We start from the raw sequence: 25934 nt of genomic DNA, 5'->3' as shown, positions 1-25934 counted from the left end.
AATAGATAGAACGACAGAACAATAACGATAAATACATAGTGTGATAAATAGATCGACAGAATGAAAGATAGATAGAACCACAGTACAATAGATAGATAACGATTTATATAGCTCAGAAATAAACAACTCCATAAACATAACCTTCTTATCATCACTTTTATTTGACACTTATGAATTGTATTTATTTTAATAACCCAAGAAATCATATCATCGTGAGCTGTATTATATTCATTCAGCACTTCAGTGGCTACAATGCATTTTAAACCATTAAGAAACAAGAGCATTATAAATTAAATATCCGTTTTAGCCGATTTGCGCAGGAGCTGAACAAATGTATCTGTGTTCGGATCCATCGACGCAACTTCTGGGAATCCATATCTTCTGGCTCTGAGCTAAAACACAGCCGGCAGCAGATCTGGCATGTTCCTCGACATCCTTCCTGAGTCTAGAGAACGTCAGCGGTTTCCCGTCCGTCCACGACCGCTGGTCTGGACCGCCAGAGAGCCCTGCACGAATCACACACATACGCTAATATACTGGACACAGTACATTCAGGGCCTGATCCTAAATACAGATTCATTTTCCTCACCAATCCAGAACGGTTGCCGTCCTGCAAACTTCCACGTCCACCTCATGTCGGTCTTGGAGTGGATGCTGATCAATTCACTTTCAAGCCTAAATTTTGAAATAGTAACAGTATTTAAAAGCTGTACGTAGCATGCATTTACATGTTTCTGTGACAGAAAAGATAACATACAGCGTGCAAGCGTGTTGTGCGCTGCTCCAGCTAGCAATACCAGGCCCCAAAATATAGCAGCCCCTCCGGTAGTGAGTCCAGCCGTCAGGACAGCCAATACTAACAGACTTCTGAGACTTTAAAAAAAACAGGGAGGAATTGTCAAATGAAAGCTCATTGTGTGATAAGTTACCATTTGGGAAAATAAAACATTCAACGGCTAATTCACAGTGTACGGTTAAGATATGATACCTTGTGTTGTTGTGCGGCTGAATCGGTTAGAAAGGAGGCCGAGTCGCGCTGGGGAGTCTCTAGCGATTCGGCATCAGCAGAGTATCCCGGCCAGCTCCAGATGGGCGTGATCTCCAGCTCAGAGTGGACACGAGGTGCCGGTGCTGGGGCCTTCTCCTCCACTCTCACTGGAATCAGGCCGTGAAACTAATAGAGGACAGAGTGGAGATGAACACACTGAAAGCGATAAATAAATGTTAAATCAATGAATGACACGAATTAACAACGCCGACGACAACAATACTATCCGTATTCAAAAATTAATGTAAAAAAAAAAGAATTAAAAGTAAACTAAATAAACAACACTAAATAATAAGTAATAGTAAAACAATAATATGAATAAGATAATGCCACTAAATACAAATAAAATGGATCAATAACACTTCTAAATAAATACTTCTAATACTTGTACATAAATATTATGAATAAAAAACAATACAGATATTGCCAATACTATCAAACTGATAAAAATACCAACAAATAAATAAAATGATAATAAATAACACCACTAAATAAATAGTTTATTAATAAGTATTATACTAATACTGATATTTATATCAATCAAATAACACAACTAAATGAATAATAGAATACAACTTCTATTAAATCAAAAGTACTACAAACCAACAAACAAATACTACTACTGCATAAATAATACTAGTAATAGGATTAAATTCTAATAAATAAAATTGAATTCTAAGAAATAAATACAAAAAAAACTAATATTACTGAAAGTAATACTACTACAAACAAATACCAACAATAAATAAACAGTAAAACTATATAAATAACAACAGTAACAAATAAACAAAGACAACCCAAAAATATCCAAATAACTTTCTCAATAAACAATAAATAACACAAATGAATTAATGAAGTACTAGCGAATAAATAAATCTTAATGAAGTTATAATAGAACTTACTCTCCAGACCCTTTCCTGATTTCTGTCGTCCACCTCTGACAGATGTGCCTAAAGCCACAATCAGATATTAAAAATAACTATGACTACTAATGTTATTTTTCAATACCGTACTAGATGTAAGAGATGATTGTGGACAATGTTGTTGCTAAGGTGACCCGACTCACCCCGTGCCTGTTTCTACCCAGAATCCTCAGCCGTCTTTGACCCAGACTGTGCGAGTTCCCCCGGTCCTGATGTTCTCCCTCGCTGTAATGGCTGAAGTGTGTGCGGTACGGGACGTCCCCTCTCGGTGGATAGTTCTCCCAAAGAATCCCTGTTCTTGGGTCTGGAGTGTATTCGTCGAGCGAGGGCGGTTCAGGCTCCGGGACGCGGGGGAGGCTTTGGACAGGATGCTGCATCTCATCTTCCTCGACGATAAGCTCGTCTGGATGACACCCGCCTGGAAGACAAATATTCAAGAAATATCCTCAGTTTATGCAGAAAGATAAAACAGATAATGTAGAACCTCTTTTCTACCATTTCTAGGATCCACAATCTCAACGGTGGCCTTGCTCCTCTGTCCCAGAACAGCATTTTTGGGGGTCTTCAAAACGACATCAAACTTCTCATGGTTCTCTTCTAGTCCGTCATTTTTGAGGTAGATGTTCCACGTTTTGACATTTACACCTAAAAACAAAGACAGAACACAGACTGAGCACATTCTCAAGGTCAAGAGTTAAAACGTTGAGGTTTAAATTGATAAAGACCTGGATCGAACTGTATAAGGTTGGCAGAGCTGTGAGTGAAGTCTTTCCCCTCTTTGGCCGTTCCTTCTTCCACCTGTAAGAGAAAATGATTTAATCGTCTAAATCTTCATGTGTGCAGGACGGTAAGACGAGCAGAGATAGTTCGGCGCACCTGTATGGCGATGTACGCCGGATCTTTGCTGTTCCCGCGGCGCACCACCTGCACTGCTAGAGTTCCTGCAGTCTCACAAACACGGTAACAGGAAGCTGACAGCTCCACACGAGACCACCTGAACTCCATCCTGTGTTGGCAGGCGAAAAAGCCAAGAATCACTTTGGGTCTGAAATTAGATTGTCTAGAATTGAGATAGAATCCAGATCATGTTTGGAAATGTGGAAAACAAGCTGTCTACTGTCTATATATATATATATATATATATATATATATATATATATATATATATATATATATATATATCATTTCTGATTTTAATTAAAATACTCATGCATTTTATCAACTGAATTCATAATTTGATATAAAAATGATAAATAATAGAGATATTTCATTACCTCTAGACCATTTTTTACGACACTGAGGAAAGTAATTATTTTATATATTTTGGTAATTTTATCTATAACGTATTTATTGAAGTATTTTATACATTTATGATTTATTATTTTGTAAAAAGGCTTAATAATTATACTAAAATTGACTCACTAAAATTGGATACTGATTACGTTAATGTATAAATATAATTTGTAATGATGTAAAATTTCTCTGGATTGATATTTATATATTTAATAAAATATAAAAAATATATTTTTAATTTGATATATTTGTGCTTATTATGCATAAGAGCTTAATATCAATAAAAATAACTTTAGCAACATAGAAATGCTTCAATCTATTCCTATTTTTACAGTGGACAACGTTTATAGTATATATATAATAACATTTAATAACTGCACTGTGTTAGTTCTGTCTGGAAATCTAAACAAACAATCCACAAATAAGGACATATATACACTTCAGGAAGCATGGTGTTTCCTGCAGGATCTGTGACTTGGAACTCAAAGCTGTCTGCTGTCACTTCCATATCTGCAGGAACGACGAAGAGCACTGCTTTCTGCTCCAGATCCTTCTGGGTAAAGCGTCCCTTGATATAGGCACCTAGAACAGGAAGAAAATTCATTATGATCCAAAAACAATCTGTGCATATAATAAAGACAGTCGGGACCATCAGTGACCCATGCACCTGCCTGTGAGGACATTTTCAAGGTAACCGAAGTGTGGAGGCCTTGTGACGCTGAACTCCAGTGTGTCGCCAGGACTATCTGGATCGGAGGCACGCAGCTCTTTGGAGGTGATGTAGATGCCCTGTTTCCCGTCTGCAAGATTCTCCAGAGTGCTTGCAATCCCTTTGTTTATGATACTGGGTGGGGTCTTGTCCAATACCTCGATCTATGAAGATATAAATCATGGTATATAGTTCAGTCAAATCCACACAGAGAGAACAGTACAACTGCATTCACGCTGCAACACCACTAGAGGGAAGCATTACACACCAATGAATGGGAAAGCATTTATTTCATAGCCACTTGTCAGTGTGGTTTTTAATCCAGGCCTGTGTATTCATATTTTTTTGTTAATACATTTAAATTATTTTATTAACAGTATCAGAAAGTTTCAAAATGATAAAAAAAAAGTGAGATTCCTAAAAAGACACTTTGAGGAACCTCAAATTATTTTTTTTTAAAATGTAATATTATTATATATTAAATGGAAAAATATATATTATGCATTATTTGGGAAAAAAGTTGCTGTCATGTTTCATTATATTAAATATTTCTAAGGTTATATTTCTCATTTTTTTTATTTTTAAGACAAATCACTGTAGTTAAAATCTTGTATCTTGTAAATCTTTAAAATTGTATTTGCCTTTCATTAGTTTGAAAATATAAATACACAGCATATTTATTATTACATGTTTTTGTTATTACATTTACTTAAACTGATTAATTTATCGCATTAAATTTAAACATTTCAAGGTGAAAACTATCCAAATTTGAGGAGATTTGTTTTTTTAATAAAGTAAATTTATTATTCCAATAAATATTTTATATAGTGGTATCTTTACTTATCTTTTAAAATGTATTTTTTTCTTTACCTTTAAGGGGAAAAAAGACCCAACTTATTTATAAAGGTCTTCATCTAATTTAAGGAATAAATCTAAAGAAAAACAAAATTAATCATGAAAAGAAAAGGGCAAGACACAAAATACAAAACTACTGCTTTTGCCTAAGCTCAAATCAAAAATTGATCAATTGTGCATATTTAAAACATTTAACCATGTGACAAAAAAAACTTGTTTTGAGAAAATGTAAATATTGAAATAAAGTGCACCAATTTTAGTTACTATATTTATAAAATCCAAATTTAAAAGGAACAAATTCACAAAAAAAAAAAAAAAAATCTGTATTTAATTCTAAAATGGTTCAAATATATATTTAAGGTTTATGAGTGCTGAAACGTATTGCCCACTAAAAAAAACATTAAGGCAACTTAATTTAAACACAATCTGAGCTGCTGTTGAGTGATATTTTTGGTGTGAGGGGAGGTATAGATATTATTCATGAGCTCCCCGCGCTCTCAGGGGTCACGCATTTCGACAAGCACAAGCCGTATTTGGCTGGAGTTAGCAATGCGCGTCTTCAGCCAAGTGACAACAAAGTTTTCGGCTGATTCACCTGTTCTGGCGGGAGCGGTTTTGTGTCTCGGTAGCGCAGGGCTGGTAGTGCCGGCCAGCGCGTTTACCGCCTCGCTGACCGCTTTAACGGAATATTAAATTGAAGTGTGGGCCTCAGGAGAACGACGCTATGACATGGTGAATGGCACCGGACCTGCAGGAGCACCTGGCCAGCAAAACCTCTTCGTTAGCATGCAATTCAACAGGGAGCGCTTTGTTAACCCGTTGGTCTCCTGCTGTGCTCAGTGGTTTGCATGCAAGTCGTTTATTTGACAGTTAGGGGGCTAAGCGAAAGAAATCGTTTTCCTCACTGAAAAGTCCTGACAGAAATTGTAGAGCAGCCGTGCCACGTTATCAGAATAAAACAATGGCTAAACTTTGTTTATTATGATTATTATTTTAGAAAGTAATATAATAAAATGCTGTGGCTTTCAGTTAATATTTGTTAGCATTGAGGCTACCAGTATGCTTGTGAACACCTAGTGCAAATGCTCCTGAATTTGGACCACAAAGCAGTCATAAGTTAAATTTTGATATATTTAAGGTAGGAAATTAACAAAATATCTTCGTGGAATATGATCTTTACTTAATGTTGTAATGATGTTTGGTGTAAAAGAAAGGTCGATAATTTTGACCCATAAAATTGTTGGCTATTGTTTTGTGGTCCAGGGTCACATATACATTTAAAAATAGATAAAAAATATTGATGACTCATCCTGCATTACACATTTTTGACCAGTCAGCTGCTCCCTGATATGACAATGCCCCTCCCCCCAAAGCCACCTGCAATCACTATGGTATTTTAAAGTAAATACTAGTAAGGATTGTTGTAAAACTGATTGTATGAATTAGTACATTTTTAGGCATGTTGTAAATTTAGATGAACATTTAACAAATTTAGATGAACATTTTAGAATATTTCCATTTTATTGGTTGTTCTCAAATCATTATCAGCCTACCTGTATAGTAAAAACCGCAGGTTCTCCCTTCAGCTGTCCGTACTCCAAATAACCTGTATTAGTTCCATCAGTAGGCTGAAAGGTGAACCTGTCGATCTTGGCCCGTCCGTTCAGATGATGGTAAGCTAGATCCATATTGTTAATGTCCAGCTGCGTGAAACGAGGCTTAGAGAGGGGCAATCCTTTCAAAAGCAACTTTCCATATTGTGGGCTTTGGATAACCACATAGGTGAGATTCTCCAGAGCTGTGTCTGGGTCGGTCAGTTTCAGCTCACCAGTGGAAATGGTCTTCACAGAGCCCTCTGTGAGCTCAAGGCCTTTGTTGATAGTCAGGGTTGGTGGGATACGGTCACTGTGTTCCACACTGAAATAAATTGTACCGCTTCTGGATGTCACACCATTGGTAACAGCAAAGCTGCATGAGAGAACATATTAGTTATTAGTTACATGTAAGTTATAATATAGTTCCTTATAGAAGACTGAACTGTTTTATCACTTTGTTTTCACTTTGGCCTAACACCCTTTAACTGTAGTAAAATCAGCGTAACACATGGTCTCTCATGCCTTCTCACTTTATTCTAAGGTCTTGTCAGTATTACAGCATGTTCTGAGCTGCTATCTTCACCCAGCACGGTTGATGTGTTGGAGCAGAAAGATGGGATAGGGAGGGGTGCGAGCCGAGCCGAGTCCCCATTCCACCCTCTGCCAAGCCAATCTGCCTCCCAACACATATTGCCCTGAAGCTGATAATTGCCAGCCATGGTAAACAACACGACTGCCACCTCGCACTAGACTCGCAACCAAACACGCAGGTCCACTCTCACAGCCAAACTGGTGCAACATCTGGCATTGCCATTGTCCCATATTTGCTCGGTAATTGTGCCCAGGGATCCCTGTCTCTGACTACATCTCTTAGAGCCATATAACCAATGCCAGGCTGAGTTATTACTCTCTTAATAATGGCCATTTATCATCAGCTGTCACAGCAGAGCAGAGGGAGACACAAGGCTCCCAGAAAAAAACAGTCTCCCTGTCTCTTTTGGCCCCCGCTGTCGGCCTGGAGTTTGACACACAGGTGTTTGCTCAGGTGTCTCTCCTGATCAGGGAGACCGGCTGTTCTTTTGCCTCACATTAACACAAATACAAGCTGTGAAGACACAAAAACCGTTTTAAACAATGAGTCCGTAAACCAAGTTTTTACCCCAGTCTCTTGCGATTGTGTCGGAATTGCTAATTGAAAGTACTCGGGCCCCACATGACTAACGCTGTAGTGTCCATGTGCTGCGATTGGACCCCATACCACCCCATGCTGTGCTGACTGAACACATTGGCACAGAGTGCTCCGTATCCTCTCCGAAGGGCCACTCGCCTCTCGTCAGGCTTGGCTCAGGAAGCTTTGTTTGCTCCCAGATGACCCAACGATGAAACCAAGCCAGAGTTTTGGGTGTCAAAGATTCACACGAGAAAGGCAGCACAGGTCAACTGTACGCCCTGACGGAAGTCAGCCTGCTGCCAAATTGGCTGGAAACCCATGCAAACGAAGCAAAAATGATCCTTTTCATTTTGCCTGTCTCTTGCTTGCACATAATTTTCAATCTTGTAATGAAAATGCTGAGGTTTTGCCATCTGTGGGCTGGACTAAATTACACAATTTATATAATATTATATATGATCAGTTATCAAACATAGTTTAGTGTATACACCTTGATGTGGGTATTCATGTCAAAACAACTGTTTTTTGTCTTGACTGAATATAAACAGGAAAAAGCAAAAATGGCATCTGTGCATTTGGCCTTAGAGTATAAATTAAATCTATACAAAGAACAATGAAAACCACTGACCTGAAAGAATCACGGTCAGCAAAACGGCTGTTGTCATGAGTGTAGCATACCCGGTTGGCAGCCACATCCATCTGGGAGAAGGAGAGCACTGGAACCCCTGGACTTTGGACCATGTGTAGGTGACCATGTTCAGGTGGGACTGATACAGTGTATATGAGCTCTTCTGGTTCACTTCCACTGTCTGTGGCCATCAGAATGTCAGTGGTCAGACTGACTTTCTCTCCCTCCATCAAGGTCACAGGTTTAGTGATTAGAGCAATGTCACCTGTATGCGCAAAGAAGGTCAAGTGGATTACGGAAGCATATGCATGAATATATATGTAAAGCTTTGAAGGATATAAACGTGTTACGTATTAAGCAAGCTATGTGCACGTAAGCTTATTGATGTTGTGTGACAGCAGGGACAGTGCTGGGATCTAGGGTCGGGACTACAGATGTTTGGCCTCAGCTCTGTTAATAATTCATGCTGGGCGTTTAAAGGTGGTTCATCCTTTGCAGCAGAACGTTCTCACCTCTGTTCCTCCAGGATAAGCCAGAATGGAGCCAAGAGGACAATGGCTGCCATGCTTCCATGTTCACCCAACTGGCAAAGTCATTTTGGCCGTAGGGAAAGCCATTGTTTTTAATTATACATGCACAGATTCAATCTGTCAACAAAGTTGTTTTTGTTGGACTTCGATTGAGGGAAAAACAAAAGCAGCTATCAGCGAGTCACTAAATGCAAGCTGGTCTGTCACTATGCCAAACTATGACAAATTTTGGATGGTCATAATATGCCATTGTATTTCACAATTGTATTGTTTTTGAGCCATGCTAAGTTTCTACTATGTTCATGGTTGTTATATTTTGCTGACAATAAAACTTACCCTTTCGAACAGTGCGGACAGAGATGAAGAAGCTCTGTGGAGGTGTTGTTTTTTCCCCGTCACTGAGAACAAAGTGAAACCTGTCATGGCCTTTTAAACCGCTAACTGTAGTGTGACTGTACCATAGGCGATTCATCTCCACATCCTCTTGGGTGAAATTCAGACCTGGACTCAGATCAATCCATCCAGCTTCTGTCTGCAGGAAATAACAGAATATCACATTATTTAGGCATCCATATATTCTTAAAGTATATAGTATGTCACACTACACCTGGATTACACTACATGATGTTTACCCAGATTAGATGCCATTGATGATTCCCTTCTATGATTCCATCAAGTCAAAGGATATCAAACATGTTTGATATTTTGAGTCAATTTTTTAACCCATAATTTTTATTTGTCATCCATCTCCTAGGTTTTTTTTTTGTTTTTGTTTGGGTGACTAGGGTGATCCTCAGTCATTCAGGCCTAGTTTATGACTCCCAGTTTTCACCTGTAACCATTTACAAAGTCTGCTAGTGTGTGATGCCTGGTGCTTTAAAATCTGTTCATATTTTAGAAGTTATGTAGTGTATTCCAGCCTTATGTAATAATGCAAAGGGACTATCCGTCTTTGCTAACCCTAAGCTGAAGGAGGCCAAATCTGGGACCTGCATTGAGAATGTAGAGAAGATGGTCGTTGGTAGTGTCACGATCCCCTGCCTCCAGCACTACACTGGAGATGACTCTCTTCCCCAGGGCCTCGACCTCAATGCCTGCATTTCTGAGAAAAAGAGATTGAGATGCCTTTGGACACTAAAGGTACAGGTGCCAAGTCTGCATGCTAAAATCCAGAATCTTAAATAAATAAAAACACAAACAGCTGCTTCTGGAAGGAAGAAACACCAACAGGACCAGCCTGTTATCTTAATCCATTAGGACTCTGAAACAAGGAAGCAGGCGTCTGCCAAAAAGACACATTACTTCTGCTGTTATGGAGTTTACATGCACACCCTTAGATCTTGCTGATCTTGGAGGAAGAGGATGGAATAGAAATTAGCAATTTACTCAAGGATGTAACTTAATTCCCAGTTACTCAGTCAGGGAAACAAAGATTCCCCAGCCACATGTGCAGTACAGGTTGTGTTGACCCCCCTTCCCTAAACCCTATCCAGGATCGGCCTCCCCCTTCTGTTCCTGTCCAGTCTCCACCACTAAAATCCCTCCCCCGTTCCCGCTTTCATCCGCCTTTTTGGCTCTGAATTTGTCCCAGGGCGTCCTTACTTTAGTAGCCATGGCTTTTCATCATTGACTGGTATGATGCGGACACACGCAGTCCCCTGGACTGTGTGCCCACCATCTGTCAACTGTATGGTGAAAGCGTCCTTGAGGGTTTCTGTGTCGTCGTGCATATACATGATCTTCATTCCTATAGATCAGCACAGGAGAGAAAAATTAAAAGAATATTTAGCAGATTAAGCGTTTAGTGACATTAAGGATATAACAATCATTAGGTACTGGACTCCTGGTAGCCTTTGTCAGATATAGCTGGTTCTTCCACTATTACCAAGAAGGACATAAGTGAACATGCTCCATTTTGTCAATGACCCGATCACCTATGTTTCTATGGCTCTTTATCACTCGCTAACAAGCAAAGCTGTGCAGTCACCAAATACCTCATGCACGGTGACTTAATTGTGCAGAGAGCAGTTGGAAAGACTTTGCAGATGAAGCAGAAGCACCACAGGCACTCTGTGACCTCTGTCTCCTGCAACATCTGTTCTGAAAGCCTGGATACCCACAGTGAAGGCACCGAGGGGTGGCTGGACCAAGGAAGGGACTCTGTCCTCACAGCTGTCCTCAACAAGCAGATAGTGGTACCCTGGAACTTAGGAAGAAAAAAGTTTGTGGCAATACCAATCACATGGATTCAAGAACTGACCTTGTTGTAGCTCCTGTAAGGTGAAAGACTGGATTGTGATGGTTCGTTGTAGGATCTCAGGGTTTTTGTAGCGATTCATCTCAAGACCATATATGCCATTGACCAGTGTACCATGGGCTGGGGGAACCAGGATGGTCATTGTAAGAGTATCTGCTGGAATATCAACGTCCACTGCGTTTAGAATATCAGGACTGAGGTCTTTCATCCCTCCCTCCATGACCTATTGTATGGTGCAGGGCAAAACAATAGTTAGTCAATAATTTGTTTACGGGATAACTTTGTCTCTAAAAAGTTTATCTTACTGTAAAGTTGCTAAGGAGCAGTGATGGGATCTCGTCATTTATAGGGTTGATGATGACGTAGAAAGGCTTCGGTGCTGATCTCTGAATCCCATCACTAACACTGATGGTAAAGAAGTCTGCTGTAGGCTCTACACCTTGGTGCACTGACTGAACATAGTTGATGAAACCTGAGCTGAGGTGGAGCTGGCTGAAAGAAACTTTATTTATACATTATGATTTTAGTGGTCTCAAAGACAAGGCCTTATAATAAGACAAACAAAAGATGAATTGTGATTTTGACAAGTAGGACATTAATTTTAGGAATAGCGTCTCAGGACTTAAATTAGCACGAAAATGCAATTCCATTGCAGCGCTGATGGGCAGGTGATTTACTAACAACATGCAAATTAAAGAAACAGCCACAATATAAATTCACTTATAATTTGTGTCTATATGTGCAATTTTAATTACATACAGACCAATACAATGTACCTAACATAGCACAAATTTGCATATAAAAACTAAATATAAGAACTAAATATACTGCTATATAAGAACTAAATATGCCATAGTATGTGGAAAAGAAGAAAAGCCAAAAAATTTAGGGTTTCAACAGTTTTGATAAAGGTACTATAGCAAGACTCCTAGTTGAGAGTTCCAAGTCATCTTCAATACGTTCGGATAACGTGTTCTTATAGCATTCAGAATAAATGTATATCCTCTTCCTTCTATCACATGCTCTCAGTTCTTTGTGGTCAAAATACTTCAAATGCTATCCTCTCATAAATTTTGTGTATTCAATTATAAATACAAAATTTTCATATTCAATAAGGTCAGGTGCAAAAATAACTGTCAATACCTTTTCAGCGCTAATTCGCTAATTCCCATCTTTAGTAAAAACCTGACAGTACTATTTTAACGCCAAAAGACGGTTTGTGCTGGCAACAGCAAAACTGACTGTTAATGACAACACTGGACTCTATGGAAAATAAACACAGACATAATATTTGTGTTTCAAAGAAAAAAGTCTTGACATTAATGACATGAGGGTAAGTAAATGATTTTGAGGTGAAATAGCCCTTTAATAAAAATTGCATAAAAATGATATCACTTATTAGCCTTACTTTTGAAATTAGGGTTAAACAACAGTGTTTGACAAATGTTAGTCCAAAACCAATAAAAAATATTAATACATAAATACGTCCTACTTGGCATAACCACAATTGGTGGGTACATTTAAAGAGCCTCAGGAAAGCTACTAACCCACTCGGAGTCCAGCATTGCTTTTCTCAAAGCCAGGGGATGGAAGGGTGTTCTCCAGGAACCCATATTGTGGTGGGGTCACCAAATGAAACATGAGCTGATCTGGATGACTATCAGGATCGGTTGCCTCCAACACCCCCCCACAGAGACATGCAATGGCACCCTCATCTACCACAAACATGGTACCTGACGAAACAATATACAGAAGTTATACATTGGCATTAATCATAGAGACCACATTTTAAAAGAGCTTGATGTGACTTCACAGAGTTATTCTTTTTCTTCTCAAGAGTGCATCCTATTATTTTTCTTCTTCTCCCTCTCATTTACAGGCAGTTCCCTTTGCTCCCCTCTTTCTTCACGCCTGCTATGCCACCCCACTAACACTCCCTCTCTTCCCCTGCTCTCTCGCTCGGCTCTCGGCCAGCCCGCTGCCACCTGGGTGTTGATAAAGCCATCATGCCAATGCTTACTGGCATCTGCTTCCATTTACTGCACTGATAAATAATGAATGGAGAATGGGCACTGATGAGGTTGTGCTTGGATAGAGCTCTGAAACAAGGGGAGGAATTAATGACCACCAGTCTGGAGTAAAAGTGATAAAACTCGTCCCATAGCAATGCAAGAGCTGGATTTTCCTCATTTTCCTGTGCTTAAACCTCTTATGCCAAACCATCTTTATTCAATGCAAATTAATTAGAAGACTACTTTTTTCACACAAACCATTCCAGATCTACTACACGGTGGCAACATTGGAGAATCCTGTTTTTTTGATGGGGATTAGCTGAATTAAGAGATTATAATTGTGATTGAATGAGAAAAGGGATAGAAGACACAATGGACGTGTCGTCTTTTCCAAATGCGGGCCTGTCGATTGTCTTCTCCTCTGTGTCCCTATTGTCCAGTTGTTCTCAGGGGAACATGTATCTCTTTCTACTGCGCTTTTTCGCCACACATGCTCTGCTCTCTCTCTATAATCCCAACCAGCTGTGTGTACGTCTGTCACCCCTCATACACCAATGACAAGCATGCAAGGATTTCCTGTGGATGTCCCACCGCCACCTAGCAGACGTCTTCTGCTCATTGTCTTGCTCTGGTCACTGTCCTTCATTGATAACTGCAAAGTTTCTGGCATTAACAGTGAAATCCAAATCCTGGCAAGACGTCTCTAACACCCTGCTTCGAATGTACGTTCAGGGGAACGTGCATTTGCCACACTCCCTGAGCTGGGTGTGCGAGACTGCGATTAAGTGATTCGTTCACCAAGCTCCAGTCCATCACCTGTCTCGAAATTCCTAGTTGCTTTATTACTTGATTTAAGCGGATTGTCATTACAATGAATTAATTACACCTTAGCCAAATGCTCTGGCGATTATATCTAGATTAGAGAGCATTTTTTATTCCAGTTGGTCCCTCAACACAATGCAGCGCACAAAATGTCTAAGAGATTTACTACGAGCCCTATTGAAGATGTTTACCCAGTGTTATGGTTGGGACCTGGTTGTTGACAGGCATCACAGTGATGTTGAGGTCATAGACCGGAAGCGTGCCATGCAGTGGAACGGGTGGGGGTTGTGCATCCTCCTGGCAGCAGCCATCTATTGTTCCAGCCTCTCCATCTGACACAATGAGAGTGACAGTGTCCGAGACAGGATCAGGTCCAATCTCACCACCTAGTGAATGGGGAAATGTGTTTATGTTTATTCAGGTCACAAAAAATACATTGAATGCACTTTCAGCTTTAATATGAGGCCTGCCTGTTACATACATCTTGCTTTAGTGTTGCATGATTGTTAACATATTTGCCAATATTATTTATAAAAATATTACTTAGAAATAATCTTCATCACACACACACACACACACACACACACACACACACAACGTCAACGCTAATAGTCCAATAAGCGCGCTTGCACTCACAGTGGCCCAAGTTACAATCAACTTTTCTATATTTAGTGATTGGATATCCCGTAGTTTGGACCCGCCCCAAATAGGTCAGAGTAATCCGATTGGGTAATAATAAAGGAAAGAGAAAAGAGAGTCTTGAGTAGAAAGAACTTGCTAGAGATGAGATGGGAAAATTGGCCTTTTTGTTCAATTGTTTGTAACAGTGTGTTTTTTTATTTTTGTAATAATTGTTAAGATACAGCTAGCCCACAATATGGGTTAACGAGTCGAGTTTTCAAAGAACGCTTACGGACATTACTGCCTTAGACAGAGACCGCTTACTTAGTGCATCATCTGTACTAAAGTGTGTGTGTGTGTGTCGAAACGTTCACACGATAGCTGTCGTTGTGTCCTGCTTTGAATATTCAGGGATCGAGATCCGGGAACGGGAAGAAGGGGTACTGTGTGTTTGTTTGTTGGTTTGCTCCCTTGAGTGAAGTGGCCAGTGAAGTGGCCAGTTTCAGTTTTCAAGGCATCAACGCACACCAGCCACGACACAGGCCTGCAGCGGGGAGATGTGTGTGTGTGTGTGTGATTTTGTGGGCCCACTGTTGTTGCCGTTTAGTTTTGTTGACATTCTTGCTCTTTAAATTGTATTGAAGTTACATTTGATTTATTTACCCAGTTTAGAAAAGGTAACTTGTCTGCCCTCCCATAAGCTAAAAGAGGGATGGAGATACGTGGTTTGGCGCAAATTGAGATTTAGAAGTTATTCTACTTAACTGAAGTATCTTGCTTGATTTTTCTTCACTGTTTCAGATTTCTATGTAGTTGTAGGACATTTAACTCTTATCAAAATAGAACTCAGGAAATAAAGTATATAATAGGTATAATCAAGGCATTTTGTTTGTGAACCAAGAGCAATCCCATTTTGTTTGTGAACCAAGAGCAATTTCTACTCCAGAAAGAGAGGGGGTGCTACATATCAAAAAACAGAATGTGTAAAACAGGCCGACAGTAAGTAACCTTAAGTATCACAAACTAGGCTCCTGTCTTGATTATCACCTGTGTGCAGGTAGAAGATGAGCCCATTGAGCACATCCAGCTGGGAGAACTTGTCCACGGTGACCCCATTTCGCTGCAGCACACCACGTGCAGGTGTTCTGGCAAGCATGTACGTTAGCTGAGTGTCTTCACTGTCAACATCTGTAGCAGAGAGGTACTCGACCGTAATCTGGACCTGACCCCCCTCTTTGCAGGACAGTTCAGCCCTCAAGTCGGAGCCTAACTGAGGGGGTTCATCGTTCACAGGCAGGATCTAAAAAAAATGCAAATAAGAAGCACTAAAAAAATGCATTTTAATAAGGGAATACTGCATGGTAGTACAATGCTATGTGCCAAATATCAATACTATTTTGTGTAAACACAAGAAAATTACCTGAACTAAAAGCGTTCCATGTGCAGAATTGATTCCATCTGTGATAGTAAGACCAATGCTATCCTTCAAGGTCTCAGAGTCATCATGAATGTATCTGTATTGTTATTTTCAACAGATTATTGTTATCGTCATCAATTCTTTTCACAACATGATTTTCCAGGCCAAACTTACGTATTCATGACATGTTCATACCTGACCCTCAATGCTTTGAGGTCCTGCAAACTGAAGCTATCTCCTTCTAGCAGTGCAGTGCCTTGCAGCTCCAGTCTTCCATGTTGGGGATGAGTCTTCATGTGTATCCTGAGCTGATCTTCTGAGCTGTCCACATCCTGCACCAGCAGGTGTTCCTCCATCAGGAAACTGCCCCCACCTTCCTCGACCCTCAGCAAGTTAGTGAACATCTATAAATGGGAGTTTTGGAAATGGAATTATAAATGATTTGACTTTTTTATTATTTAAAACTTTGGTACAATTTCTTAAAAATGTGAAGAAAAAAAAACTTATTTTAAAAAAGCTGGGCCATAAAAGCAAAGAAAAATATAAACAACACTGCAATATAACAATAAGAGTGAGCAACGCACTTCTGGGGCCTGGTTGTCAACAGGTGTGACTGTGATGTTGAAGGTGAATCCTGTGAGAGCGCCGCCCTGCTGGTCGCTCACAGAAAACTCAAACTGCACAAAGAGAGGCTCAGGGCCGATATCTTCTATTGGAGGCATGTAAGCTACTTTGTGGTGATTCACTGCATGCTATGGACGACAAAAAAGACAGTATCTAACTATTTAAAATACAATTTTATATTATAGTATTATAATAGCTTGTTATATTTAGGGAACCTCTTTGTATTCGCATTTCAGACCTGAGTAAAGGATTTGAGCACTGGAACCATTGCATCTTTTTTCATGGAGTTTGTGCTGTCGGTATAAAACAGCCTGCCTGCATCTGATAATCTGCAACAGATGCAAAATATTTAAGAAAGGACAAATGTTCTTCATTTTTTAATAATATTATTATTAATAATATTATAAATAAATATGTAAATACAAACTTAAAATACACAGAAAAAATAATAGTAAAATGTTATGATGTAATATAGCATTTTTCTATTTTAATATACTATATTTAATATTAATACATTTATTCCTGACATGCAAAGCTGAATGTGCAGCATAATTACTCCAGTCTTCAGTGTCATGTGATCCTTCAGAAATTATACTTACTATTATATTATCAGTTCTGAAAAAAAAAAGTTTGATACTTTTTTAGGATTCCTTGATGTATAAAAAGTTAAAAAGACCATTTATTTAAATTTTTATTATTTTTATATAAAATTTATTATTTATTTTACAGTATAGTACTGTTAAAAAGTTGGGGTCAGCTAATTTTTATTATCTTTCTTTTAAAAATTTTTTTTTCAAGAATGTGTTAAATTGAAAGTGATAGCAACAATTTATATTATTAGAAAATATTTATATATTTATTTATTTATTTATTAGAAAAAATATTTGGAAGCACAACTGTTGCCAACATAATTTTAATAATAAATCTGCATATTAGAATGAATTCTGAAGGATCATGTGTCACTTTAGACTGGAGTAATGATGCTGAAAAATGTGCTTCATCACAGGAACAAATTATGTTTTAAAGTTTATTAAAATAGAAACCAGTATTTTATATTCTAATAGTATTTTGCAATATTACATTTTTTTCTGTATTTTTATTCAAATAAATGCAACCTTAGACAGTACATTTAAGTACTTAGAAATTAAGACAAAAAAAAAAACATTAAACATTAAAGAACAAATCTTACTGATTACAAATTTTTAAATGACAGTGTATGTGTGTATATATATATATATATATATATATATATATATATATATATATATATATATATATATATATATATATATATATATATATATATATATATATCTACACACACAAAAAAAACCATACACACACACTGTATATAAAGGAAATACCTGGTGTTTCTTGGGCTAAAGCAGGGATGAGTGATCACATACAATAGGTCCGTCTCCAAATGCTCTGTATCTCTGAAGTGCAGATGGTTCTGAGTGATGTAAACAACCTCAGTTTCCTTAACCGTGATGGAGCGAACCGTTCCGGAAACTTCCTCAGGCAGCTGGTCCTTCACTGGAAACACGTGGATCACCACAGTCTATGGATGAAGTGGTAAAGACCAAACATCTTTCTGTTATAAATATTCCCGCTGAAATATAATTTATTATGAAAACAGATACAACATTACATGTCTGTCTGATAGATTCGGAGGCTGATGGAGATCTGAGAGGATGAAATCAAAAGAGTCCTCAAACACTTCCTCGCCTGAATGCTTATAGTAGATAAAGCCCTGAAACAGGTCCCTCTGCAGAAAGCTCTTCACCGGAATACCTGTTTGACATGAAACCATATAACGCAAGGCAAATCTTGAAGAAATATAACCTTTCAAATCCAACTGACCTGGTTCATGTGGAGAGGACTTCTTAACCAGTTGTCCCGTTCTGGGAAAAGTAATCAGCTGATACTGAATATAGTCATCGCTGGAGTCCAAGTCTGAGGCCATCAGCATGTACTCCTCGACCCTAACTATGCCACCTTCTTGGATCTCAAAGGCCACGTTATTGATTAGAAAAGGAGGGGTGTCGTCTTTGGGAAGAACGTAGATGGGAAATTTGTGTCTGATGCTGTGGCGACCATCTGTGATTCGGAAAACAATGTGATCCTTGGTGGTGTCGCTGTCTGAGTGATGATAGACCACAACGCCCTCTCTGAGGTCCTTGACCTTAAACATGAATCCTTTTCCACCTTTGGATGAATAAGATGGATTGGTTACAATACACGGTTTTCACCTGTTTGAATGATAAATGAAATTCCAGCTCAAATTAAATGGATAGTTCACCCAAAAATGGAAACTCTGGCATAATTTACTAAAGATGTTTCGAAAAATGTATTTATGTTGCCGTTTTGAACCCCATTGACTTGTCAAAGACTGTTTTCAGGTGAATGATCCCTTTAAGTGAAGTAGTCAACATAATAGGAAAGTATTTTCAAACTCATCTATACTATCATTTACAATATCATTAATTTGGCTTGATGCAATTGTGAAAAGTAAGTTTTGTTTTTCGCCTGAAGGCACAAACATTGGCTCTGGCTTTTCCCTATTGCAGAAAAATAAAAAGAAAGATGGCGTCCTTCCCAGGCAATGGCTGCTGCCCACCGTGAAGCTGAGCTTCTCCTGCTTGCCAGGGAGACAGAAGGGCAAGGTCACCAGACAGATTGAATGATGACTGGTTGCACAGCAAACCTAATTAGCAACTTTATCAGGGGGAAACGGCCACAAGTCCAATGGAGAAACAAGTAAGTAATTGGGCCCAAAGGTGGCTATGGGCAGAAGGCCCAAAAAAACAGTCTCCATATAGATAGGCAACGAAAGAGGACATTGGGCGGCATCTTTCCATTTGGCCGAAGGCTGACTGAGGACTTTCCCAAGGGTCGGAGTCCCTGAGTTCGGGGTCTACGTGAGCAATTCCCAATCCCCATCTAGGTTCTCAAGAGAGACCGGTCCGTTTCTGGGCCAGAACTTGCTGTTCAGCTCAATCATCCTGTAGTACAATGAAGTGCTTTTGAAGTGGATTTGGAGCCAAAGTTATGGGTGGATTCAGCCAGAGGGATCACAAAGTGACACGTCAACCCCAAAAACGTAAACACCAATTAAATGAAGGGTTTTGGCTTAAAGCAGGAGCTGTTGTTTGAGTAGGCTTGAGGCTTCTGCTGATCAGGTGGTCTTCTGTCATAGAATGACACAAGGAATGAAGCCATGGGCCTGGAAATCCTCCAAACCAGGAAACACAAAAACAGCCTAACACAGCTTTCACAGGAGAACACATACAGCAAAACAACCCATTCAATTCCTGAAATCACAATTCGGCCTCTCCTTCCAAGAATCCAAGGATTAACAATAGTTCACCCAAAAATGAAAATTCTGTCATCATTTGTTTGACCTCATGCCATTCTTAACCTGTTAATCAATTTTCTTTTGCGGATCACACAATGTTGTTTTGGACCCCAATGACTTTAATTTTATAGACAAGTACTTTCTTTTTGGGTGAACTATTCCTTCGATTTAAATTCTGGAACATTTCTACGGATAAAACTTTTCAGATACACACATGATTGTCACCAGTTCTCAAAGCTTGCTAAGATACTGCTCTGATGAAAGAGAAATGACCTTGTGTTGGACATCTGGCATGAAATGCCATAAGTCTTTCCAATCTGCTTCTTTCAGGGTCTGTGCAAACAAAAGTCTACTGAAGTGGAAAGACAGCCGCTACGGCTCTAAAGACATCTTTGGTCCACGGCCCACGGCAAAGTGTCGCCGAAGCATTTTACACCTGATTAGCAAACTTATGCAGGCCACCCAGACATATGTTTCTTGAATGATGCCTGCATAAAGGATAGTTACCACATGGATTTAGAAAGAATAAAGAGTGGGTGTACACTTTATGAAACTTACTATGACACATCAGTGGGAAAAGGTCCTGGAAATTACATTTGGATTGGCTTCTACTTTTAAAAAGATGACAGATTAAATTCATTTACCTCTAACACTTAAGTGTCCATTAATTGGGCCGTCCATAGCTATCAGGGTGACAGCATTTATGTTGTCATTATCAACAACCTGTAGGTGCTCCCATGTGATTGGTCTGGATTGACCTTCCAGTAGATCCAGCCCTGTAAGGACAGAGATGTTTAGCCTGCAGTATCTCCTTTAGAAGATTATTTATATTAGCTAATCTGCTAACATACCCATATTCCATGAGACTCGAGGAGCATTGGTTTCTGCAGTGCGGATAGAGATGTGCATCAAGATCGGAGGACTCGGCACAAATGAGCCATCGATGGCCTGAAACTCCACCTGGACAACAGATGAGTTACATTTTTATTAAATATGCCACAAAATTTTCCTTCCCTAACACTATTTGGAAGTCATATCAAACAATAATTATTTAACAGTTCTGATAGATAAGACGCAAACAACAAAATGCAGTTATTGTCACATTTTTAACATATTTATTACATTATGTATTTTAGTATGTTGTTGTAAATATTTTACACATTTATAATACCCTTTATTACACAGTATAAGGTGGTGTTATTTTATTATTTACTATTAATAATTAGTAAAAATTATTAATAATTTGTGTGCTTTGTTTAGTAATTTTAGTTCTTTAACTTGTTTTTTTTTTATCTAGTATATACTTTTATTTTAATCAGCGGAAATTTTTTAAATACAATTAGTTAACAATAACAGCACTGGTATAAAGGTGCCTTTATGCAAATAATAAATCTGTAATACTATACTATAGAAAAAAAACAGCGGCTTGTCTACACGTTTTTTTTACAGAAAATATTTTTTTTTTTTTACAGAAAATGTGTTTTTTTTGCCTGTCAAAGTTTTTACACAGTAATTTACCATTTCCTAACCTCATAGTTCCTCCTGGCTGTGTCACTGCTGTTTGGGGGCTGATAAGCAATTTTCATCTCATTCAGATCTTGCCATGAGAAGGAGAATGCAGTTTTGGTGTGATCATCCAAATGAGTAATATATCCCTCCTCTGGAGGTTTGGTCACGTTGAAGATGAGCTGGGCCTGAGGGGTCTCATCATCTTTAGCATCCAGGGCAGCAGTGGTCATGGGGGTGAGGATGAATTGATCTACCTCCAAGATGAACGTGGACATGAAGGCAGCATTGGGAGGTTGGTTCTGCATTGCCCCTTGGATCAGTACCGGTATCCAGATACTCTCAGTCTAATTGAGAAGAAGATAAGTATAAGATTATGTGCCCTGTTGTTATTATTTTACACAAACCTGATTCTGTTGCCATTTTACCTCCAGCATTGCTCGGGAGGCCTGGTCCCTGAACTCCACTCTGATTGGGATGTAATCAATCTCAGGTGATGGAGGACTGAGATGTTGGTACTTCAGACGTGATGTGAGGAACTCGGCACAGTCAGTCTTCAAGAACTCTACTTCCCTTGTGTTGTGGTCACAGGCTTTATTTCCTGGGCACGTGATTCCAGTATGACGTCCTTAAAAAGTTTGAATGCAGATGAGAGATTATTATATATATATTAGGGTTTTGCACCACATGACTCTGCTTCGTGCCACGGAACCACAGCTTCTTGGGGCTTGCTGCTTTAATCTATATACCATATGATTATCTATAATTCATTTTCAAAAATTCATAATTATATATAATCATAATTTTCAAAGATGTTTTAAAATATATTTTAAGTTATTTTTTGTTCCAAGTGTAATGAATTATAAATTAATAAAAAAATTTAATTTTTATGGTGGTTTCCAAAAATTTTGTAAAATGTATTTTTTTAAATAACAAACTACAATTTTTTTTTTAAATTCTCACAATATGACAACCTTAACCAACTTTTTATTGGTTTTTATTAATGGCAGGGTAGGTAATTTTTCAAAAAAGCTTTAGAAAACAGTCGGACCGAATGCCAAAACAAACCTGTAGCTAATTAGCAATAAGGGTTGTGTCTATTCAGGATGTGGAGGAGAGAGCGTTCTGTGAACAGCCAAGCTGAGCAACAGAAAGATAAAAAACAAAGTAAAATACATTACTGATTATAATGACTTCTATTGTATTTTGTCATGCTGCTCGCGTCCTGTATAAACAAGGTGTAACATTGGTTCTGTTTGTGTCATGGAACTATTTGTTACCTGGGTTGCGTAGGCTACATATGTGTGGATTGGATCTATTAAAATAGGGGCGAGATCCTTTTGGGGTAGGGGCGTGTTTGTTTTAGTGATTTCAACATCAACATTGGCTTCCAGAAATCGCTTACCCTGCCTTTAAGGTCAACTTATTTAATATTTTAAGAGACTTAATAACCTTGAGGGTCTTGTTTCTTTTATATACTGTACATTGGTTGCATCACATGATTTAGTCGGTTGAACCACGCTACTGTGATTTGACGCACAAAATGTATATATTTATAAATTTCTATACCATTATATACTTGGTATACCTTTTCTCGGTCCAGTCTCAGATGCTGACACTGATTCAGGATCCTCAATGACCAGTTGACCAAGCATTGGGACATTGATCTCAGAGCTGAGAAGGCGTACTGTGCAGCTCATATTGGGTTGGGTTTTAAAGGCAAGGACACTGCTATTGATGGCATTGGAAAGGCTGTAGAACTCAGAAACCACCAGAGGAACATTTCCAAGCTCTGTGAGGCTCCTTTGTGGTTCTACTACATGTATCCTAAGCACCACAGTCTCAACAAAAGTATCAGTTTTTGTAAACCTAAGAACAAACATAGAAAAAAGCATTTGTAAGTATGGAAATTATATTAGACCTTCCAAATGGGGGTTTTGAAGCTCCCAAAAGCCCTAATTGAAGTAACAGCTGTAATATGTTTGTGTTGGACAAGAATAATGACCACACAATGTTTCACCTGTAGACCCTCAACATGACAGTGTCCTCCTCTAGAAGTGGGCTGCCATTGTGAACATATTTCACTTCATCCGGAAAGAACTGGCAATCAAAAACCTGGGAAATGGTACAACAACAATTATTATCACATATTATATAACGCATAAGCCAATTCTGGATTTGTTTTGTTACCTGAGGAGTGAGTTTCCCCACTCTTTGTGTGATAGGCTCGGTGAGAACTACTTCGACCTTACAGGCCTCAGAAACCCTGTCCGTGTGGAACTGAAGTTCACCAGCCGTGACAAACACCGACTGGCCTCTGGCTACCCGAAGCCCTGTGTTTAACCGAACTAGACTTGAAGCTTGGACATGTGGCCACAGGTGACTCAAGGTGAACAATGTCAAAACCAAGATGTCCACCCCCATTTTTTTGCTCAGTTGCTTGCTATCCAAGGTTATTCGCTTCAGATGAACTGTCTTGCTCTCATTTCCTTCAGTATGCTGCATGAAAATGAGGAAAATAAACCAACAAAGAAGTATTGAATAGCAGAAAACTTCATGAATATTTAAAAACAATAGATTTAACAATAGACTACAAAGTTGACCTAAAACTGCACAATTGAGTTTGATTGACAGGCGATCTAACTAATCATTATGTCAAATCTGCATTTTTTTGTCCGATAAACCAGGCCAGACTGGAGAGTAGACTTACGCTGGTGGACTTTAACTTTGTATATGTTCCCTTGCCTTTGTTGAATGTTTATTTATGCTTATTGCATGCTATCACTAGTGAAGAGGAAGTCACGATCGGTTTATGTGTTGGTATTTATTGTTTTATTAAAAAAAATTTTTTTAAGGAGTTTTAGTTTCATACCAAAAGTAACCTGCTCAGACATGCGTTTGTCGATGCAGACAATGGCTGTGATTTTGGCTATATTTGCATGTAAAACAGAGTTAGAAGTAATTCCAGAATATCTATTTTAAATGCAAGCTCTGCTCCATTTAGTCACTCGCTGAACAGAGCAGATGCAGACAGATGTGTGCGCGCACTGACAAACCAAAACCACAACACGAATCAATCACAGACACTCGCTAAGGTTTGTCCAAGAAGTTAGATTTGTTGCTAGTCGCTGGGGTCAAGAGGGTCTGAAAAGTCACTAAGTTGGCAACACTGCTCAATGACATGTAGAACTGCCAGATGAGATTCTTTCTTCTCCATTCTTTCAATCGCTTGACGTATAAGCCAACATTTCATGTCCCTTATTGTGAAACCCACGAGACAAAACAAAACGCCGCTTCTATCACAGCGCCCTCCATCCTCCTGTTGTTAACATTGTTTTTTTTTTTGTACATTAAAATCATCAAGAGTACTTTAGAGTACTTTCTGGAACTAAAACTAAAGTGGTGTGAAAGGCCCTTATGTGGTAAAGAAGGGGTTAATCGGCCTCACGCTGCAGCATCAAAGGAGCATGTGAAATTCAGTAATGTTGTTGTTGTTGTTGTCTGCTATGCATCCAAACACTACAGGTGCTATCAACCAAAGGTTTAATCCATGCAGAACATTTTGGCCACAGTGAGTGTTTTATCACTTAATACGAACTTAAACGGGCTATGCTTATCATCATGCCTCATGGTGCAAACATGCTCTTTCTACATGGCTTTTGTAAATGTTTTGACATTCGAGAGAAGCGTTGAGCTCCAACAATACTTTAGACCTGCACGTTTAAACATGACTCAGCATTAACACCGCACACTCTTGACATTAAAAACATGTTCAGACAAATAAAGCAGGCAACAGCCTCTTGCTAGAACTTTATAAAAGGCTTTCAGAGAAAGTAAGTAACTCAGAAACCTTGATTTGCATTTAAATTTAGTCCTATTTTGCAACATTTTATCAGTCTAAAACATAGAAGATGGACAGAGAAGAATAACATACCTCCAGCTGAATCCACAGTTGGCCTGTAGTTCCTTCAGTGTGTGTAGACTAACAGAACAGCTCAGCCCTCCTCAAACTGCAGAGGTTTACCCTCAGCTGCCCCCCTGCTGAAGAAAACCACAAAGAACTGTTAGCAAAACACAAACAGAGCCTGAAAGACAGATAAAGAGCTGGGGATAAGAACAAAAGACACTGAAATCATGCCTGTTTGCGTTTGTTTCTCCCGTCTTACCTTGAATCATAGCAGAACCCAGCAAAGTGAAGGAAAAGACATGAAAAAGGGCAGGAAAAGTTCGAGCTCCTCACACAGGAAATGTGCAGACCAGTTCCAAAGGTTTCTACTACTCACAAACCCAGATGTTCTTATTCCCCCAAAGATGGAAAGACCCTCCTGCTCAAAAAAAAAAAGAAAAAGTATAAAGGTTAGATGAGCATAGAAGCCCATCTCTGCCTCTAAATTCAAAAATAACAAAAAGGTTGTTACGATATGCGAGTTAAAAGTCAGAATTGCTTGATGTAAACTCACAATTGCAAGTTATAAAGTCAGAATTGGAGAAATAAACTTGCAAATCTTAGACTTTTTCTTTCGCAATGCTACCTTTTTTCTTGCAATTCTGAAATTATGTCTTGC

General features: G+C 38.8%; 1 protein-coding gene across 2 annotated transcripts; it reads right to left on the bottom strand.

The window, feature by feature from the left end:
* Positions 1 to 141: 141 nt before the first annotated feature.
* On the bottom strand, positions 142 to 25654 carry frem1b (Fras1 related extracellular matrix 1b). Of its 2 annotated transcripts, none has more exons than XM_043222439.1 (37): positions 25536 to 25654; positions 25304 to 25410; positions 23560 to 23868; positions 23390 to 23484; positions 22958 to 23238; positions 21798 to 21997; positions 21393 to 21716; positions 20715 to 20823; positions 20508 to 20639; positions 18369 to 18713; positions 18157 to 18299; positions 17870 to 18066; positions 16744 to 16834; positions 16466 to 16633; positions 16077 to 16285; positions 15885 to 15978; positions 15512 to 15764; positions 14035 to 14229; positions 12557 to 12742; positions 11315 to 11511; positions 11013 to 11232; positions 10355 to 10499; positions 9713 to 9854; positions 9089 to 9284; positions 8223 to 8487; positions 6382 to 6796; positions 3936 to 4137; positions 3702 to 3846; positions 2848 to 2977; positions 2697 to 2769; positions 2467 to 2616; positions 2115 to 2389; positions 1951 to 1998; positions 989 to 1174; positions 758 to 873; positions 590 to 675; positions 142 to 506 (listed from the first exon to the last, which is right to left on the bottom strand). In XM_043222439.1, the coding sequence occupies exons 3-37, from the start codon at positions 23791 to 23793 to the stop codon at positions 304 to 306; spliced, it is 6450 nt and encodes a 2149-aa protein (XP_043078374.1). In that variant the 5' UTR covers positions 23794 to 23868; positions 25304 to 25410; positions 25536 to 25654; the 3' UTR covers positions 142 to 303. The 2 variants fall into 2 exon arrangements, with proteins under 2 accessions (XP_043078374.1, XP_043078375.1); XM_043222440.1 differs by having other exon boundaries at positions 25304 to 25407; positions 25536 to 25629.
* Positions 25655 to 25934: the final 280 nt, after the last annotated feature.

The sequence above is a fragment of the Puntigrus tetrazona genome, chromosome 22, assembly GCF_018831695.1.
Source record: "Puntigrus tetrazona isolate hp1 chromosome 22, ASM1883169v1, whole genome shotgun sequence".
NCBI lineage: Eukaryota > Metazoa > Chordata > Actinopteri > Cypriniformes > Cyprinidae > Puntigrus > Puntigrus tetrazona.
This window is presented reverse-complemented; position numbering and strand designations above follow the sequence as displayed.

Excerpts from the sequence above, each read along its gene's own strand:
- frem1b (XM_043222439.1), bottom strand. The coding sequence starts at position 23,793 with ATGGGGGTGGACATCTTGGTTTTGACATTGTTCACCTTGAGTCACCTG. Across the intron at positions 18,714-20,507 it reads TGGACACTTAAGTGTTAGAG|GTGGAAAAGGATTCATGTTT; the intron begins GTAAATGAATTT and ends ATTCATCCAAAG. Across the intron at positions 18,300-18,368 it reads GTCCTCTCCACATGAACCAG|GTATTCCGGTGAAGAGCTTT; the intron begins GTCAGTTGGATT and ends CATGTCAAACAG.